The 18441-nt window shown below is 49.2% G+C and overlaps 1 protein-coding gene across 1 annotated transcript in view; it reads right to left on the bottom strand.

Annotated features, from left to right (window-relative positions):
- Positions 1-1671: 1671 nt before the first annotated feature.
- The window catches only part of OPRD1 (opioid receptor delta 1), a 32450-nt gene continuing 15680 nt past the window's right edge, over positions 1672-18441 (bottom strand). Inside the window, exons 2-3 of the mRNA XM_021683630.1 lie at positions 4618-4967; positions 1672-2213 (exon numbers count right to left, since the gene is read on the bottom strand). Of these exons, the coding sequence (XP_021539305.1) occupies positions 1672-2213; positions 4618-4967 (892 nt within the window). The remainder of the gene's footprint in view (positions 2214-4617; positions 4968-18441) is intronic.

The following is an 18441-nucleotide window of genomic DNA, read 5'->3' as shown; positions in this document are numbered from 1 at the left end:
CTAGTCCAGCCCCTGCTGGAGTGACAGTCTCCCCGACAAGGGAACGGCTTTTGTTCCAAGGAAGTGACTGTCAAAGGGAGAAGAGGTATCTTTTTTTTTTTTTTGGTTTGAAACAAAGACGTCAGTTTCTCTCCATCTGTCCCAAAAAGGGAAGAAAATTAATTTGTTTCTACAAGGATGTCAGCTCACTGCTTCAATAGGGAGTCAGGGGTGTGGGACTGAGGCAGTGTCTGTGGGGGGAAGGGGCGGGGAGAGGAGGTGAAGCACGGGGGAGGCACAGGGAACAAGGACAGACCCTGATAGGAAAGCAACGATCTGGGAATGCCTGAATAAAATGCCAAACACATGAAGAGAGAAACTCCTATGCCTTGCTCTGGGACGACCTGCCCTCAGCAGCTGGAAGGGGGCAGCAGAGCAGTGGGGCCTGAGGGACACACATGGACGCTAGCACTGCAGTTAGGAAAGCCTTCTTCCTCCCAGTTCCATCAGAGACAGGCCCCTGTGTGGGCAGTTCCAGCTGCTTGGAAACACCGGATACACTGGGCGCAGCCACGTGTTGGGAGAAGGAAGAGGATTTCCTAGAGGTTCTTATCAGAGACCCAAGATGGGCAGGAGGAAACGTCCACACTGGTCCTTCAGATGCCCCCACCCAGTCCCAGTTGCCACTTACCATCCATGGGGCTCTCACTAGCACGGTCCTCTGTCCTCCAGTACCTGGGCAGATAAGTCGGGACCCCCAAAAGCATCTGCCCTCCGGCTCGAGGACCTAATGTCTAAGCAGAAGTTCCCCAGCCTCGCCTCTCCCTCTGCCCACCCACCATCCTTGGCACAGAGGCCGACTGGCACCTCCTCCTTCTGAGCCCCACAGAACCCCTACCTCAACTGAGATCCTGTCCTGCTACCCTCGCCTGAAGACACTGGCCCTGCTCCACTCTCCTGTCCCAAGCCCCACTGACAAAGTGCTGGGGACACTACATCGATGCTGAGGCCATTCCAAGAAAATGACTGTCAAGGACAGAAAAGGTATACTGTTTCTCTCTCCCTCTGGATTTTTTTTCTCTTTATTGATAACGACAGTCCAGTTGGATCTTGGACCTCAGCAACCTCGCCTCTTGCTAGAACTCGGGGCTGGGACTCTACCCCAAGGTTGAGGCCACCATCCCCTGTCCTTCTCTTTTGCCCCCAGAAGAGGCCTTTCCCCACCACACAGAGACCCAGACTTGCAGCCCTGTTCTCAAGCCTCGGTCTCCACCAAGGCCCCCTGGGTCCTGGGTCCTGAGTCCCAGGCCAGCAAGGCCGGCTCTGGCTAGAACCCGAGGCTGTCCCAAGGTTGAGGCCCGCCGCAGAGGTCCCTTTCAGCGGCCCGGTCCCAGAGCCACAGGGCCTCACTCCCCAAGAGTCGCTAGCTCCCCGCACCGGACCCAAAGCCGCCGACCGCGCCCTCAGCCCAGAGGCCCCGCCCCCGGTCCGCCCCTCGCCCCGCCCCAGACCAGAGGCCCACCCCAAGGCAGGGGCCCCGCCTCTCGGCCCCCACCTCGGCTCCAGCCCGACCCCCTTCTCCAAGCCAGAGGCCCATTCGGCCCCATTCCGCGTCGCGGCCCCGCCCCCTGCGGGCCCGGGTGACGTCCAGGTCACCCCGGAGGAGCGCGCGGCGGGCCGGGCCGGCGCGGTTTAGGCGGCGGCCCCCCCGCCGGGACCGTCGGACGGGGTGCAGGCGGTGACCCGTTCGCGGGCCGTGGTCTCGCGGGCGCGGCTGAAGCTGCCGGGCTCCGGGCGGCCGCAGGGCGTGCGGCAGAGCTGGCGGAAGCAGCGCTTGAAGTTCTCGTCGAGGAAGGCGTAGAGCACGGGGTTGAGGCTGCTGTTGGCGTAGCCGAGCGCGATGCACAGGTGCAGCGCGGCCACCACGAGCGGGTCGCGGCGGTCGATGTCCACCAGCGTCCAGACGATGACGAAGATGTGGATGGGCGCCCAGCACACCACGAAGGCGCCCACCACCACCAGCACCATGCGCGTGATGCGCCGCAGGCTGCGGTCCTTCTCCTTGGAGCCCGACAGCAGGCGCACGCTGCGCAGGCGCAGCAGCATCAGGCCGTAGCACACGGTGATGATGAGAATGGGCACGACGAAGGCGAAGAGGAACACGCAGATCTTGGTCACCGTATCCCAGTACCAGCTAGGGCTGGGGAACTGGAGCATGCACACCACTGCCCCGTCTGCCGGGGAAACAAGGAGAGACAGCAGGTGAGGAGCGTGTGGACCTAAGTGACCCTGCCTGCTCACCACCCTTCTTGGCTTGGTCAGGTACCACACCTCCTTCTGGCCTTTGTTCTAGGTGATTCTTCTGCCCAGAATGTCCTCCTACACTTCTGTACTTGGCGAACTCCTACTCATCCTTAAAGACCCCAGCAGGATTGGCCCTAATCCAGGAGGTCTCCTTTCTATATTTTCTATCAGTCCCTTTAGAAGCCTCTACATCCATGGACAGCAGTAATGATATAATTTAGCCCAAGCCCACCAAATGCCAGTCGTTGTGAGAACTCAAAACACCCTACCCATTTCCAGACTAGCTCCAATGAGGACAACACTGCTGAGACAGATCTAGAAAGCATGATGAGTTAAGAGCAAAACTTGGGCCCTGCTAACTGTGTGGTGTGACCCTGGGCAAATTATTCAGCCTCCAGGAGAACTTCCATTAAGTGGGACTAATAACAGTACCTAAACCTCACAGGGTTGTGAGGATTCAATGGGCTAAGGCATGTGAAACACTTAGCACAGGGGGGTTCAAGCTCTTGGTGCACTCACAGGACAGAGAGGCAGATACATTTAGGAGTCCAAAAGTCAGGGCTAGGGTCAGGGAGACAGATCTCAGCTTAATGGCAAGAAGAACTTCCTGACTGCCAGATTTGTCCAGAGGTGCACCCAGGATGGAATGAGTTCCCTGTTCCTGGAGTGTGGGTGTGGGCTGGATGAGCACCTTAGGGATGTTTTGGGATTCAGACACAGACCTGCAACTGACCTGGGGAACTCCAAAGATCTCTTGGAACTTCGGGTTTTGAGGGAGCCACGCAGTGGACTTGGAGCCTGAGAGTTGTAGGAAGGGTACTGGGGATCCACAGAGTGGGTCCACCAGACAGCAGGATGGCAGGACCCCCAGGGCTGAGTCCAAGGACTTCATTGTGCAGATGCCAGAACAAGGCTCAAGAGAGGAACAGCATTTGTCCAAGGTCACATGGCAAGTTACATACAGAACCAACAAGTGCTGAGTGGGGGAGTGTGTATAGGGGATGGAGTGTAGAGTGAGGAGACCCATCTGGTCTGGCCCCCAGCAGGGCTGCAGTTAATGGCCCAAAAACTGAAGGCTGACAGTGTGGAATGGGGCCCAGCTGCTGAGTCAAGACCAATTGCACAGAAGCTATATGAGAGCACAGGCGCTCTACCTCTGTGGGGGTTAAGGGTGGTCAAAAGGCCTCCCACCAAGCCTATTCCCCTTCAACCCACAGCACCGACCCTCTGCAAACCTCCTCCTCAGGGGCCAATAGGAGTAACAGACATGAGGGCAGGAGCCTTGGGTTGTAGGCCAAATTCCGCCAATGCCTGCCACATGACCCTAAGTAAACCGCCTGACCTCTCTGATTCTGGATGTTCTTACGGTCAAATAGAGGTAGGCATCCCTGCCTTGTCCTAAGTATTTTACACATTTAGCCTCCTGTAAACTTCTCAATGCCCCATGATACACTGTGGCTCAGAGAGTGTCATTGGCACCCTGCTAAACTCCCTGTCCCACTTCCTTATGTCAAGGTGGGGCCATGTAACCAGTTATCACTAGGAAGGGATGGGCCATAACATTTCAAAGTTGGTCATGCTCTCTCATCACTCCTTCTCTGTATTCATCTGCTGGCCAAATGCCAGCGGTGGAAGATTCCAAAACCATCGTTTGGGACCCGGGTCCCTGAAGAACTGTGGAATCGAGCTTCTCCTCTGACTCACGTTAGACTGTGAGTGAGAAATAAACCTCTATACTGTTCAGCACTGAACTCTGGAGATTGCTTGTTACAGCTGCTACCCTGACTGATACAGGTAGCTACTATATTAACGACCATTCTTACTCTGAGCAAATGCACCTGTCGTCCTCTGCAGGATATTCTCTAAGGCTTGCCTTGGTCATCTGGGCCAGTGGTTTTTACACTGGGGTGGAAGGGCATTTGGGATGAGACTGCAGCTCTTATGGCCTCCATGACTCACTGGTCAGTGACACCCTCGCCCCACTGGCCATCCATCTATATCCCCTTGAGTCAGTCATCCACAAACTCCTGACCAGCAGCTATGCCCACAGCCCAACCCTCCACAATCTCATTCATACATTTCCTTTGGCCAGCAACCCATCTGACCACTGATGAATCATTCATCCTCACAACAGTCAACCATTCACATTCCATTGGCTGACTCCCCACACTCTCACTGGCCAGCCAGCCACACTTTTCATTGATCAGGAATCCACACCTCTACCAGTGTGGACCACCCACACCTACTCTAGCAAGTGGCCTACAAACCCACAGGGGCCCCCATGCTGCCTCCTGTGGTCAGTGGCCCCGGACCACAACTTCCGCCCTCACTCACCCCGGGGGCGGGTCACAGCCATGACCATGATGGGGACACCCACACCCGAGGCCAGGACCCAGATGCAGATGTTGATCAGCTTGGCCTTGGCGGGTGTGCGGAAGTCCAGGGCCTTGACGGGGTGGCAGACGGCAATATAGCGGTCAACACTCATCATGGTGAGGGTGAAGATGCTGGTGAACATATTGTAGTAGTCAATGGAGAGCACAGCCTTGCAGAGCAGTTCCCCGAAGGGCCATGTCTCCATCAGGTACTTGGCACTCTGGAAGGGCAGCGTGCTGGTGGCCAGTGCATCTGCCAAGGCCAGGTTGAAGATGTAGATGTTGGTGGCTGTCTTCATCTTAGTGTACCTTCAAAACAAGTGTGTGTGTAATTGTTCCCATTTCACAGATTTCAGTTTCACTTAAGACTCAGAGAGGGAAATGATTTGCCCAAGGTCATGCAAAAGGTCAGGGGCAGAGGTGGGAGTAGAACCCTGAACCACCTGACTCAGCATCACCTCTTTTCACTACAGCAGATGCAAAAGGATTTCTCTGGCTGTGGCTGACTTTGGCAGAAGGTATTTTAGGAAAAGCCCTTCATCTTCTGAGGGGTACTAAGTAACATGGTTAAAAATAAAACTGGGCTCCAGAGGAAAACAGGTCTAGGTTCTAACCCCACTTCTACTATTTATTAACTGAAGGACTCTGGGCTAGTAACGTGAACTCTCTAAGCCTCTGTGCCTGTAACTGTAAAAAAAGGGGCGGGGGGGGAGTGATGTTTTACTAACCTCGTATGGTTGTTGTGAAATGTAATGGGATGATATAGCACTTAGCCCTGAGCTCAAAGCACGGCAAGTGTTCAGTATATGATAGTTATTCTTCATCTATGAAGGATGAAGCTGGGGACTAGACGTGAGTGACCTGACCCTCTGGCTTCTGCCACTGACCTTTTGGAAATATGACTGGCCAGCTCTGAGGAAGGGGCTCTGCCTAGCAGACTGGCTGGGGCCTTACACCTCCTGGGGTGCCCTCTGCGGTGGACCGGGACTCCCAGTCCTTCCTGTGGTCCCCTCCAGACCTTCTTATCCCCAAGCAGCTGGACCCACCTATACATCCAACCCAGGGCATGAGCCCAGGTATCCAAGCCAGAGGTCTGCAACTGAGCCCTCCTGCACCTGAAACACCCCTTCATGTTTGACACTGCTCTGTGGCTACCTGCACCACACAGGCCCCTTATTCGGCCACCATTTCCATCATGGCCCCCTTTGTACCAGGCCTGTGCTGGGCAGCGGACAGCCTGGAGGAGGCTGCGTACACTGGGACACACTGTCCCAGGGCAGTGTGATCACTGCAGAAACACACAGGTACACCAAGGCAGGGATAAGGACTTCTTTCATGCCCCTAGAATGATGCGAGACACCCAGAGAAAGAAGGGTTGCATGAGCAACTCCTCAAATTTCAGAGCAGAAGGAGCCCTGAGAGATTGAGGGAAAGTGATTTTATGGAAGTGTGGTCCAAGGACTCCCTTCAGAACTCCTGGAACAGCAGATTCTTAGACCCCACCCCAGACCTACTAAATCTTAATCTTTGACAACCAGGCCTGGGAATCGTCATTTTTTTTTGTAGTAAGCTCAAGGCCCAACATGGGGCTTGAACTCATGACCCTGAGATCAAGAGTCGCATGCTCTACCGACTGAGCCATCCAGGTGCCCTAGAAATCTTCATCTTTAACAAGCACTACCCCCAAATGATTCTTATGGGCTCTAAAGTTTGAGAAACACTATGTGGCCTAAAGCCCATATTGAGAAAAGACAGGAAAACTGAAGCCCAGGGAGGTGGCATGACTCACCCAAGGTCACACGGCGACAGCGGCAGAGCCAAGGCAAGAACTTAGACCTCCTGACTCCCAGACCAGTGCTCTCTCTCCACTCTACCCCCCAGGGTGGAACCACACTGCATGCCTCTACCCCTCTAGAAACCCCCTGCTACCACACCCAGCCCTGGGCACCCGGGATGTGCGGTGTTGCCATGAGAGCTGATGAATGCACACTGAGTGCCCTCAATGTGTTTTGAATGACTGAATGAACTCATACCAGCTAAGGCTATTCCTTCATGAAGGGAAGTTTTTTGTTTTTTTTGTTTTTTTTGTTTTTTTTTTTTTGGTCTGACTCACTCATTGTCCTCCAGGGCCAGCATCTGTCTCACTCCCTCCCCAAATAGCTGTCATTGGTCCTGGGGCTGGAGAAGCAAGAAGTTTTGCTCGGAGACAGCAGAATTTCGAGTCTCAGGAAGTCTGTCTTCAGCGGGGTGCGGGATCACAGCTGTGTGGGAGGCGGTCTCAACCCCACAGCTGACTCGTCTAATTTCGCTTCTTTTACGCAGAACAATTAGAGGCTGTTCTTTGCCTGCTATTTTGATTTGTGAGGATCCTTCAATTCCCAGAGGGGGCTGGGATGCTGGGAAGTGGGTGATGAAGCTGCTGTCGCTGGTCCAGGCGGGCTGAGAGGCACCGCACTGACTGCTGGGCAGAGCCGCAGAGGCTCCGGGCCTAACAAACCGGCCCACCCCACCCACCCACCCCCAGCTAAACCGCTGCCAAGCCTGGCCAAATCAGACAAATCATGCCGCTCTCCTGCTTTCAACCCACTAGTGGCTCCCTGAGGTTCTCTCCGTATTCCATGAATTGGTCCCAGAACTTTCCCCTTGACGGATGGGCCTCGCCAGCGTGCCCCACCACTGGCCTCTTTGCTATGCCTTGGACATATCAAGCCCATTCCCACCTCAGGTCCTCCAGACTGCTGTTCCTTCTGCCTGGAACCCCACACTTTGCATGGCTTGTTCCTTCCCTTAATTCAGGACTCTATTCAAATGTCACCTCCTCAGGGAGGCCACGCCTGGCCACCCTATCTAGAGTACCCCTCTCCCCACCATCTCTCTGTCTCCTTAAGTTGCTTCATTTTTCTTTATAGTATGAACCACCTCCTGACTTATACTTTTTTTCTCTCCATTTGCCTCTCTCGCCCATGTATGCTCCCCAAAGGCAGGGGGCTCTGTCCATCTTGTTCCCTGCTCTGTGGCTGGGCATACCAGGAGTGCCTGGCAAACAACAGGCCCTTGATAGACACTTGTTGTATGCAGGTCTTAGTCCAGGTCTCATCAGCTCTCACGGAGACCACGCAGCTTCCCCCCCAACAATTCATCATCCAGGTAAGTCAGGGTGCTCACTACAAAAATAGATTGCTCAGGATACTCTACTGCTTACAATTCTTCCATTGCTCCCCATTGCCATCTGATTGGAAATCAAACTCCTCAGACTGGCATTCCACTGGGGTGGCCTCCATTCCCACAGTACCTTCCATGTCCAGCCACACCCATAGTTCCTCAGATGTCCATTCTAGCATGCCCTCCCTGCTATGGACACCCACTGCAGTGGTTTGGTGGGAATCCTTTCAACACACACACACACACACACACACACACAGAGAGCTGCCTTTTTTTTTTTTTTTTTTTGACAGAGAGAGAGAGACACAGCAAGAGAGGGAACCCAAGCAGGGGGAGCGGGGGAGGGAGAAGGCTTCCCGCAGAGCAGGGAGCCCGATGTGGGGCTCAATCCCAGGACCCTGGGATCATGACCTGAGCCGAAGGCAGACGCTTAACGACTGAGCCACTCAGGCACCCCACACACAGCTTTTTATAAAATTTTACTTCTGCCAAAGTAATACAATTACATTGTGTAAAAAAGTAATGTAGTACTATAATGAAAACAGGTTCCTCACTCCTCTTTCCTGCTCCCCAGAGGCAACCACTTTTAATATTTTTATTCTTCTGGCAATTGTCTCCATAATTCTAAATAATGTGCTTAAATGGCCATTTCCTAATTTATCAGTTTTACACAGTACATGTTGAAGTTTGTATCAGTTAAGCCAGGCTACACGGCAGTAACAAATAATCCCAAAATCTCAGTGGCTTCACACGATAAAGGTTTATTTCTCATCCTTGCAGAGTCCATTCAGTGTCTCTAGGACTATATCCCATGAGGCAATGCCAGCCTGTTTCAATCTTGTGGTTCTGCCGTCTTAACCCAAGACCTCCTTGATCACCACAGAGGGAGAAGAGACAGCTGCAGGATCATCTAAGCTTTATTCTAGCAGCAACACAGCATTTCCACCTGAAGCTGAGTGACTGGACTGGTCATGTGGCCCCACCCAACTACAAGGGGTTGAGAAATACAGTCTTCTATGTGCCCAGAAGCAAGAAGAACCAGGTATTAGTGAACACTAGTTAATGTCTTCCACAACCACTAATACAGTAGATGAGTATTAACTCTTACACTACCCAGCTCCACTTCCTTTCTGCATCCTTTCATATAGTTTTATTGCAACTTCTAAATTCTTAAATTAAAATTTGGGGGTTACATTCTTTCTTTTAGGCTATACACTCTTATGACTTTATATTGTCCATTGCTGAACCAAATGGTATACTATAATTACATTTATTTTCTGTACATATTTTTGTTTTTCCTGGAGTTAATAATTGCCTCTTTTTCCCTCAATTCTATGTACATATTGTTAAATCTCCTCAAACATTCTAGCAGATCTGTAAAATGCTTTGTCCACATAGTCATATAAGCTATCAGCTACTTTTGTTTTCCTAGTGATCCACCTCCTGGAGCCTTTCCTCCTCCCTTTCAATTTGGGACTGGTTGCTTTCTAGACCAGCTGTATACCTGTCCTACTATGTTGAAGAACCTGCTTCCTGGTTTGCAGTTCTTTTCTATCTTGGTCTATGACCTCATTTTGGTGAAACACATCTTCTAGTCACTTCCTAAAAAAGGGCACATAGGAAGTAAAATTTTTATATCTTTGCATGTCTGAGAATGTCTTTATTCTATGCTCACTTCTAATTTCCTTGACTATATATGGAATAGTAGGTTGGAAATAATTTTCCACCAGAATTTTGAAGGCATGGCTCCCTCATCTTCTAGCTTCCAGTGCTGCCACGGAGGTATCTGAAACCATTCTGATTCCTGATGATGTGTATATAAGCTGTTCTCCCCACCTCCAAAACTTTTAGGATCTTCTCTTTATCCCTGGTATTCTGATATTTTGTGATGATATGCCTTAGGGTGGTTCTTTTTCATTTGTATCGGGCCCTCTCATTCTGAGATTCATGTCCTTCAGTGTGAAATATCCTCACTTCATTTCTTTGATAATTAACTCCCCTCTGCTTTCTCTGGAATCCCTAGAAAATTGTCAGTCAGATATTGGGCCTCTTGATTGATCCTTTAATTTTCTTATCTTTTCCATTTTCCATCTCTTTGTCTTTTTGGTACATCCTCTGGGAAATTTCCTTTTCATACCTCTCAACCCTTCTATTGACTTTTTTATTTTGGCTCTCATGTTTTATTTTCCCAGTGTCATTTCTTTTTCTTTTGTTATTTCTTTTTTATATATCATTTATAGCATCTTATTTCATGGATACAATATCTTCTCTTATTTCTCTGAGGATACTAATAATTTTTGTTTTGTATTTTCTTCTGCTTACTGCATTATCTATTTGCTTCAAACATTGTTTGTCTACTTGCCCTCCCTCTTTTATCCTAGAGACTTCCTTCAAATATCTAGTGATATGTGACTAAAGGTTGATCTTTTTTTTTAAGACTTCATTTATTTATTTGAGAGAGTGAGAGAGAGAGAGAGCATGAAAAGGGGGAGGGTCCCTGCTGAGCAGGGAGCCTGTTGCAAGGCTCAATCCCAGGACCCTGGGATCATGACCTGAGCTGAAGGCAGATGCTTAACTGACTGAGCTACCCAAGTGCCCTGAAAAGGTTGATCTTTGAGTAAAGTACTCAATAACTAATTGGCAGCCCTGTGTGTGTGTGTGTGCATGCGCACACACATGTGCACACATCAGTGTGGGGATCCTGTCACCTGGGCAAAAACTAAGCTTTTATATTGGGGAATATCTAAATATCAGTGTCCGCATGTGTTTTCTCTGGGGCCTTGAGAAAAGAATCCTCCAACCTCCTGCTTGGGGAGCATACTTCTGGCTGTCAGGATTATGGTAGCAGAGCTGGAGGAAGGGTCTGTGGACCTCCTCCCCACTTTCCATTTGGTATCTCACTCTGACCCTTTCTGTGTCTGCTGGCCCCAAGTTCAGAGTTCTTCCAGGTTAATTTCTCAGGGGAAAAACCCTCAACATCTTGCAGAGTGGAGGGTTACTCACCTGATTGTGCAGCATACTGGGGGGGGGGGGGGCGGCTAAGGGTCTCAATGCTCCCTCTATAGATAATCCATCTTCTGCCCCTGTTTTCAGTCCCACACCTCACCCCTGCTCAGCCTGTTACTCCCCTTCAAATTGCTTTTCATCATCCAAATATGTGTTGATATCTCTTAAGGAACATAAACTCAGGCACAAGAGATGAAGTAATTTGCCCAAGGTCACACGACCAGTAAGTAGCAGAGCTGGTATTTAATTCAGGCTGTCTAGTGCCAACATGTGGTAATGACTTTGCTATACTGCCCCTCAGGGCATGTTACCTTCCTTCCTGTCCCCAGCCCATCCCATAGTTAGTGAAAAAGTCAAGGAATGTGAATTTACTATAGGCTGAGGTTTGTTCACTCTTCCAACAGGTATTAGTCAAGTATCTGGTATGTGCCAGGCACTAAGTAAGGAATATAGGAGTAGAGATGACAGTCTAGTTTCTTAAAATTTATGGTCTTAGGGAGGGACCAGACATTGAACAAACTGCTACACTAATTAATATATAGTTACCCACTATTACTGCTCTACCATGAAGGATAAGAACAGGGTGTAGTGATGGACACTACCCAGCAGGAGTGTGAGGGAGGTTTGTGAAAGAAATCTGGCTTATATCAGAAGGTCAACAATGGCTTCTCTGAGCATGTGAGCTATGAACTGAGTTATAAGAAGAGACATCCAGAAGGTTGCTCCTCTCTCTCCCTTTCTCTTCCCCTCTCTCTCCTTGCCAAGTGAAGACACAGCAAGAAAGTGGCCATCTAGAAGCCAGAAAGAGAACTCTCATCAGAAATTGACCATGCTGGCACCTTAATCTGCCATTTTTAGCCTCCAGAACTGTGAGAAAATAAATTTCTATTGTTTAAGCTACTCAATGTATGGTATTTTGTTATAGTAGTTTCAGCTAAGACAAGGTGACATTTCTACCAGGTTGGAAAGAATGAGAAGGAGTCAGCCAGGTGAAGATAAGGAGGTAGATTGTTTCAAGCAGAAAGAACAGCATGTGCAAAGACCCTGTGACAGGAAAGAGCTTAATGAGCTGCAGGAATGGTCAGACATTAAGTGTGACTAAATGGCAGTAAGCCCGAGAAGAAGCAACAGAAGATTCAGCAGGGAAAAGTCAGCAGCGGTCAAATCATGCACAAGAAAAAGTTTGGGTTTTATTCTGAGTGCAGCGGGAAGCCACTGGAGATTTTAAGCAAGGGAGTGATGTGGTTTGATTTATGTGTGTTTCTTAGAAGATCACTTTGACTACTGTGTAGAAGCTGATGAAGGGAAGAACAAGACTGGGTGAGAGACTGAACTTTCTGGAAAAATAAATCATTAACTGGCCCACCCCTCAAAACCCTACTGTTGGCCTCTGTTTTTTTTCTATTTCAAAAAGTTGTAGATATGACATTAGACCCTTACCTTATACCATATAAAAAATTAACTCAAAATGGGGGCGTCTGGGTGGCTCAGCCATTAAGCGTCTGCCTTCAGCTCAGGTCATGATCCCAGGGTCCTGGGATCGAGCCCCACATCAGGCTCCCTGCTCAGCGGGAAGCCTGCTTCTCCCTCTCCCACTCCCCCTGCTTGTGTTCCCTCTCTCGCTGTGTCTCTCTATAAAATAAATAAATAAAATCTTTAAAAAAAATTAACTCAAAATAAATGAAAGACCTAAATGTAAAACTATAATGCTCATAGAAGAAAACATAGGAGGAAAAGCTACATGACACTGGATTTGGCAATGATTTCTTGGATATGCCACCAAAAGCACAAAAGGAAAACAGATAAACTGGACTATATCAAAATTAAACAATTTGGTGTGGTGCCTGGGTGGCTCAGTTGGGTTGAGCAACCGACTCTTGATTTCAACGCAGGTCATGATCCCGGGATCCTGGGATTGAGCCCTGCATCAGGCTCCATGCTCAGTAGGGAGACTGCTTCCGGATTCTCCCTCTCCCTCTGCTCCTCCCCACCTCTAAAATAAATAAATAAATCTCAACAGTTTGGTGCATCAAAGGACACTATCAACAGAGTAAAAAGGCCACACAGAATGGGAGAAAATATTTGCAAATCACATACCCAATAAGGGGTTAATATGCAGCATAGATAAAGAACTTCTACAAATCAATACTAAAAAAAAGCAAACAATTGGATGTAAAAATGGGCAAAGGACTTGAACATACATCTCCCTGAAGATATAAAAATGGCCAATAAGCATATAAAGAGATGCCCAACATCATTAGTCATCAGGAAAATCAAAGCCACAGTGAGATACCACTTGACACCTATTAGGATGACTACTATCAACAAAACAGAGGGGCACCTGGGTGGCTCAGTTGGTTAAGCGTCCAACTCTTGATTTTGGCTCAGGGTGGTGGGATTGAGCCCTTCATCAGGCTCCACATTCAGTGGGGAGTCTGCTTGGGATTATCCCTCTCCCTCTGCTCCCCTTCATGCTCTCATGCTAGTGCGATGCTTGCTCTAATAAATAAATAAATATTAAAAAAAAACAAAAACAAAATAACAAGTGTTGACAAGGATGCGGAGAAATTGGTGCACTTTTGGTGGGAATATGATATGGTGCAGCCACTGTGGAAAACAGTATGGCGATTCCTCAAAAAACTGAAAACAGAATGCCATATGGTCCAACAATTCCACTTCTGAGTACACACCCAAAAGCATGAAGAGCAGGGTCTCAAAGAGGTATCTGTATACATTCAAACAAGCACTTTTCATAATAGCCAAAAGGTGGAAGCAACCCAGGTGTCTACTTACAAATGAATGGATAAACAAGATGTGGTCTATACATACAAAAGAACATTATTCAGCCTTAAAATTTTTTTTTTTTTTTTTTAAGATTTTATTTATTTGCGAGAGAGAGAATGAGAGACAGACAGCATGAGAGGGAGGAGGGTCAGAGGGAGAAGCAGACTCCCCGCTGAGCAGGGAGCCTGATGTGGGACTCGATCCTGGGACTCCAGGATCATGACCTGAGCCGAAGGCAGTCGCTTAACCAACTGAGCCACCCAGGCGCCCCTATTCAGCCTTAAAAAGGAAGGAAATTCTGACACACGCTATGACATGCATGAGCCTTGAGGACACTGAACCACGTGAAGTAAGCCAGTGACAAAAGGCCAAAAACCTCTATGATTCCACCGATAATGAGGTACTTAGAGTAGTCCAATTCACAGAGGCAGAAAGTAGAATGGGGATTATCAGGAGCTGGGGGAAGACAGAATGGGGAATTATTATTTAATGGGGACAGAGTTTCAGTTGGGGAAGATGAAGAAAGTTCTAGAGATGGGTGGTGGTGATGGCTGCGTAACAGTGTGAATGTGCTTCATGTACTTAAAAATGGTGAAAATGGTAAATTTTATGTTATGTGTATTTTACCACAATAAAAAAAAAAGGACGTGACTAACGTGCCGTCACTGTGTGTTCCCTAAGTTGAAGAGTGTGGTGCAGGAATCCTTTAGAGCCCTTCAGATCTTGGCTCCACAACATACAGGACTGTGTGATCTTGGGTAAATCACTTCACCTCTCTGAATCTGTTTCCTCGTTGGCAATTTCAGTGTAATTGGCTTTTTAGGAGCAACACATGTGAAAGTATCTAGCTTACTGGCCAGCATGTAGACAAGAACAGGCAGCCCTTTTGGGTTTCTTCCCCTGATATCGGTCTGCTTTTTTCTCATAGGGTTCCCATTGGATCCAACCCTAAGGGTGAGGACAGTAAGCCTGGTGAACCTCTATTGACTCTGAGATGCCTTGGGAAATCCTTTGCTTTCTTCCTAAGTCGAAATCCTCCATTAGGTCATCTTGAATTATGCAGCTGCTAGGGAATGTGCTCCCAGCCACGTGTCTCAGTCCTCAGGGAGGCTTCCTTCAGAAGAAGCATCAAGTGGCCGACCATGTTCATGTCACAGCTTTACGCCTATCCCATCGTGTCGGACAAGCCCCACTGGCAGGGAAGATCATCCCCACCTCAGTCCGACGGAGACAGGGTGTGCTCTGTGTCTGAAGCACGTCCACACGTGCTCCTGGGCCTCCGGAGAGCTGTGCTTCTCAGCTGACAAGTAAGCCCCTGGTAAGAATTTTCTTCCCCAAGCAAAGCCAGGCCCCTTGGTTAGAGCGGCCGAGTGGCAGGTGCTCAGAAGGCTAAACCGTTCCCTCCTTCATGCAAGGTCTGCCTGGGACCGGTCTGACAGCTTTGGGTGGGTTGTTTGTGTTCTGTAAGCAATATTCTCTGAATATCTTTTCTTCCATGGGCCAGGCACTGTGCAAAAAACAGTGAATGCACGATTTTATTTCATCCCCACTGCAAGCCTGAGTGCTAACACCGCCCTCATCCCACAGAGGAGCTAAGGTAGATGGCGCACCCAAATTCACGCGGCTGGCAACACCAACTCAGATCTGGTCTCCAGAGCCCACGCCTCCCTGTCACCTGCACTAGCTCGCAAACCGTGGCTGTGCAGAGGGGCCCGGTCTGGATGCCAAGACCAAGTGGGGTAAACGTCTGGACGGGCGCTGGCTCCACAGCGTTCTTCTGTTCCTCACACCTTCCTCCACCCTGCTACAGTCCGGGGGGGGTTGGAGACAATCTGCTCACAGTCCAGGTGGGGCTGGGGAGAGACAGACCTACAAACATCAGAAAAATGTCACAGGGACCGTGACGAGGCCTGAGGAAAAGAGGTGCATTCAGAACAAAACGTACACCTCTGGTCACAAGGGGTTGGCAACCGGTATTTATGGGCAACAACTCTGTGCCAGGTCTTTCCCAGGCATGAGTTCATGTACTCCTTATATCTAAGACGTGCCCAGCACAGGGACAACATGTTCCTTCATTTATTTCTCCCAGCACCTCCCAGGGTAGAGAGAATTTATGATTCCCCAGTAACAAGGAGCAGTAAAGGGACTTGCCCAAGGCTGCGGAGTCGGAAAGAGGCTGAGTGGAGATTCAAACAGAGTGCTTTTCCCCAGAACCCCAGCTCCTTCCCCTTGACTTCCGTTTCAAGCTTCTCCCCTGTGCACCCCTCACAGACTCTCTTTGACAGTTAAAATATAAGCTCCCCAAAGGCCTGGGCTTTGTCTTGCTCCCCACTAGGCACCTAGAACCTACAGCAGTCCCTGGCACAAATAATAACGTGTTCAACATACATTTGGGAAATGAGTAAGTGTCCCACGCGTCTTCCACACAAGACTGGGACATGCTTCGGGGAGGAACCGTGTCCCCTCCATGCTGTATCCCAGGATCAGCCCAAGGCCAGGTCAGAGGGGACACGGTTTACTGGAGGACGCCCAGTGGGACAGAGGAGTCCAGGTGCCTGAGCCTTTAAAGTAACCAGCCACAGGGCGCCTGGGTGGCTCAGTTGGTTGGGCGACTGCCTTCAGCTCAGGTCATGATCCTGGAGTCCCTGGATCGAGTCCCACATCGGGCTCCCTGCTTGGCAGGGAGTCTGCTTCGTCCTCTGACCCTATCCCCTCTCATGTGTTCTCTCTCTCTCATTCTCTCTCTCTCAAATAAATAAATAAAATCTTTAAAAAAAAAATAATAAAGTAACCAGCCACAGACTGAAGAGCTCAGACTAGGACAATTCTTCCTCCCCACTCCCCTCCTCCCTTCCATCCTCAATTCAGAACAACACAGGTCCCCTGAAGGACACCTGAGCCTGACCCTGCTCGCCCTGAATCCAAAGCAGCTCAGTTCTGCCGTGGCCGAAGGAAATGTCAAATCATTTATCCAGAGTAGCTCATTTGTTTCTAACTAAGCTGAGAGGCACGTTTTCCACTCAGACACCACAGCCCATGAGGATCAAAGTAGGGACAAGAGACCTGAAAACAAAACCAATAACAGCAGCAAGGTAAGAGCACCAACCCTCAGTCAGACTGATCTTGTGGCACCTCAGGGACAAATCGAACAAAATGGCTTCAGGGTCGATCAAAACTCATTTGGTTCCAAACAGCATGGATTGCTGGCGTATTTCGAATTAACTTGGTTCCAAACCCTTTCTGAGATCTCAAAAATAATAGCTGCTCACTATGAAATGTTCAAACAACACAGAATCATTTAATAAAGAAAATTTAAAACCACTATTAATATTCCAGACCACTGTTACAGATAACATACAAACACTCATACCCTGTTTTATATAAATGGGATCTTGCTTTAATACTGTTATATAACCTGTTTCTTTCTCTCAAAACTATGCTGTGACCATCTCTCTATGTCCATAGATACAAATTAATATAATTTTTGGTGACTGCCTGTGATTCCAATCCAGAGGTCAACAGGCTTTTTCTGTAAAGGGCCAGAGGGTAAATATTTTAGGCTTTCAGGCCACAGAGGATCTCTGTTGCACATCCTTGTTTTCTCTTTTACAACCCTTTCAAAGTACAAAAACTATTTATAGCTCAAAGACCACACAACAACAGACTGCAGGCCAGATCTAGTCTCACTTGTGGACACTGAAGCTCCTGCATGAAATTACTTAACAAATCCCCTATTGAAAGATATGTAGGTTGTTTCCACTTTTTCGCTATTATAAATAACTGTGATAAACACCTTTGTGCCCACAGATATCTGTTGATCTCCTGGGGAAAAATTCCTGGAATCTCAGAGCTAGAATGCAACTTCACAGTGAGGGCATTCCCTCTAAGGCCCTCCAAACAAATGGCTATGCAGTTTCTGCTTGAGTATGTCCAGAGACGGGGGACTCACCACCTGCAGGCACAATCCACCCTGTTATTGGGACCACATGCAGAGTAAGGAAGTTCTCTCTCTTTTTTCGAGCCAAGGGCTGCCTCTTTCTCAGCTGGCACAATTTTCCCTGGTTCTGCTCACGGAATCACAGTCTAAAACTAACCCTTCTGCCTTCCACATGTTGGAAAATGGCAGGGGTTAAAGTCCACGCATGCCTCATCCAGCTGTGCTGAGACCAGAGTGAATACAATGAAGTGCTCAGTGCACTTTGGCCATCATGGCTGCTTGGGTTAGCTGCCTGCTCAGCACCATGTGGCCATTCCTCGGCGCCCTCATCTTGGGTTGTTCTGGCACACTCCTGAGTGTGATCATCTGAGGACAGAGGATACCACCGTCTTGGGTTAATGGAGGTCCAAAGATGATGCAGGTCAACTATGTGGTAGGCACACAGAAAGTGCTAGGCCTTCTCCCATCTCCCCAGGCAAATAAGAGAGGCCAACGCCATCTTCTGTGGGAGCTAGAACCTCAAATCCTTTCATGTGGACATATGCCCCAGCCAGCAGGGCCAGCCCCTGTGGACAGGTGTCCAGGTTTGTGCCCCATGGCTGGCCCCATCTGCCCACATCCAGATGCGCTCTTCAGTGTTTCCAAGCTCACTGCTCACTGCCAGTGCAAATACCAGATTAAACTGCACCCCCCTGTCACACAAGTCCCCAAGCTGGCCTCCTCAGCTCACAACTGTGTTCATCTTCTCCTTCTAAACTGCTCCAGAAATTCCCTGCCCCCTGCACATCTACACTGCGGGCCAGGGATTTGGCAGATACCATCACCACCAAGTCTTTAATAACCGTGGTGGGTTGGATGGTGGCCCTGAGAAGGACAAGTCCACGTCCCAACCCC

This window comes from Neomonachus schauinslandi, chromosome 4 (assembly GCF_002201575.2).
Source record: "Neomonachus schauinslandi chromosome 4, ASM220157v2, whole genome shotgun sequence".
Classification (NCBI taxonomy): domain Eukaryota; kingdom Metazoa; phylum Chordata; class Mammalia; order Carnivora; family Phocidae; genus Neomonachus; species Neomonachus schauinslandi.
This window is presented reverse-complemented; position numbering and strand designations above follow the sequence as displayed.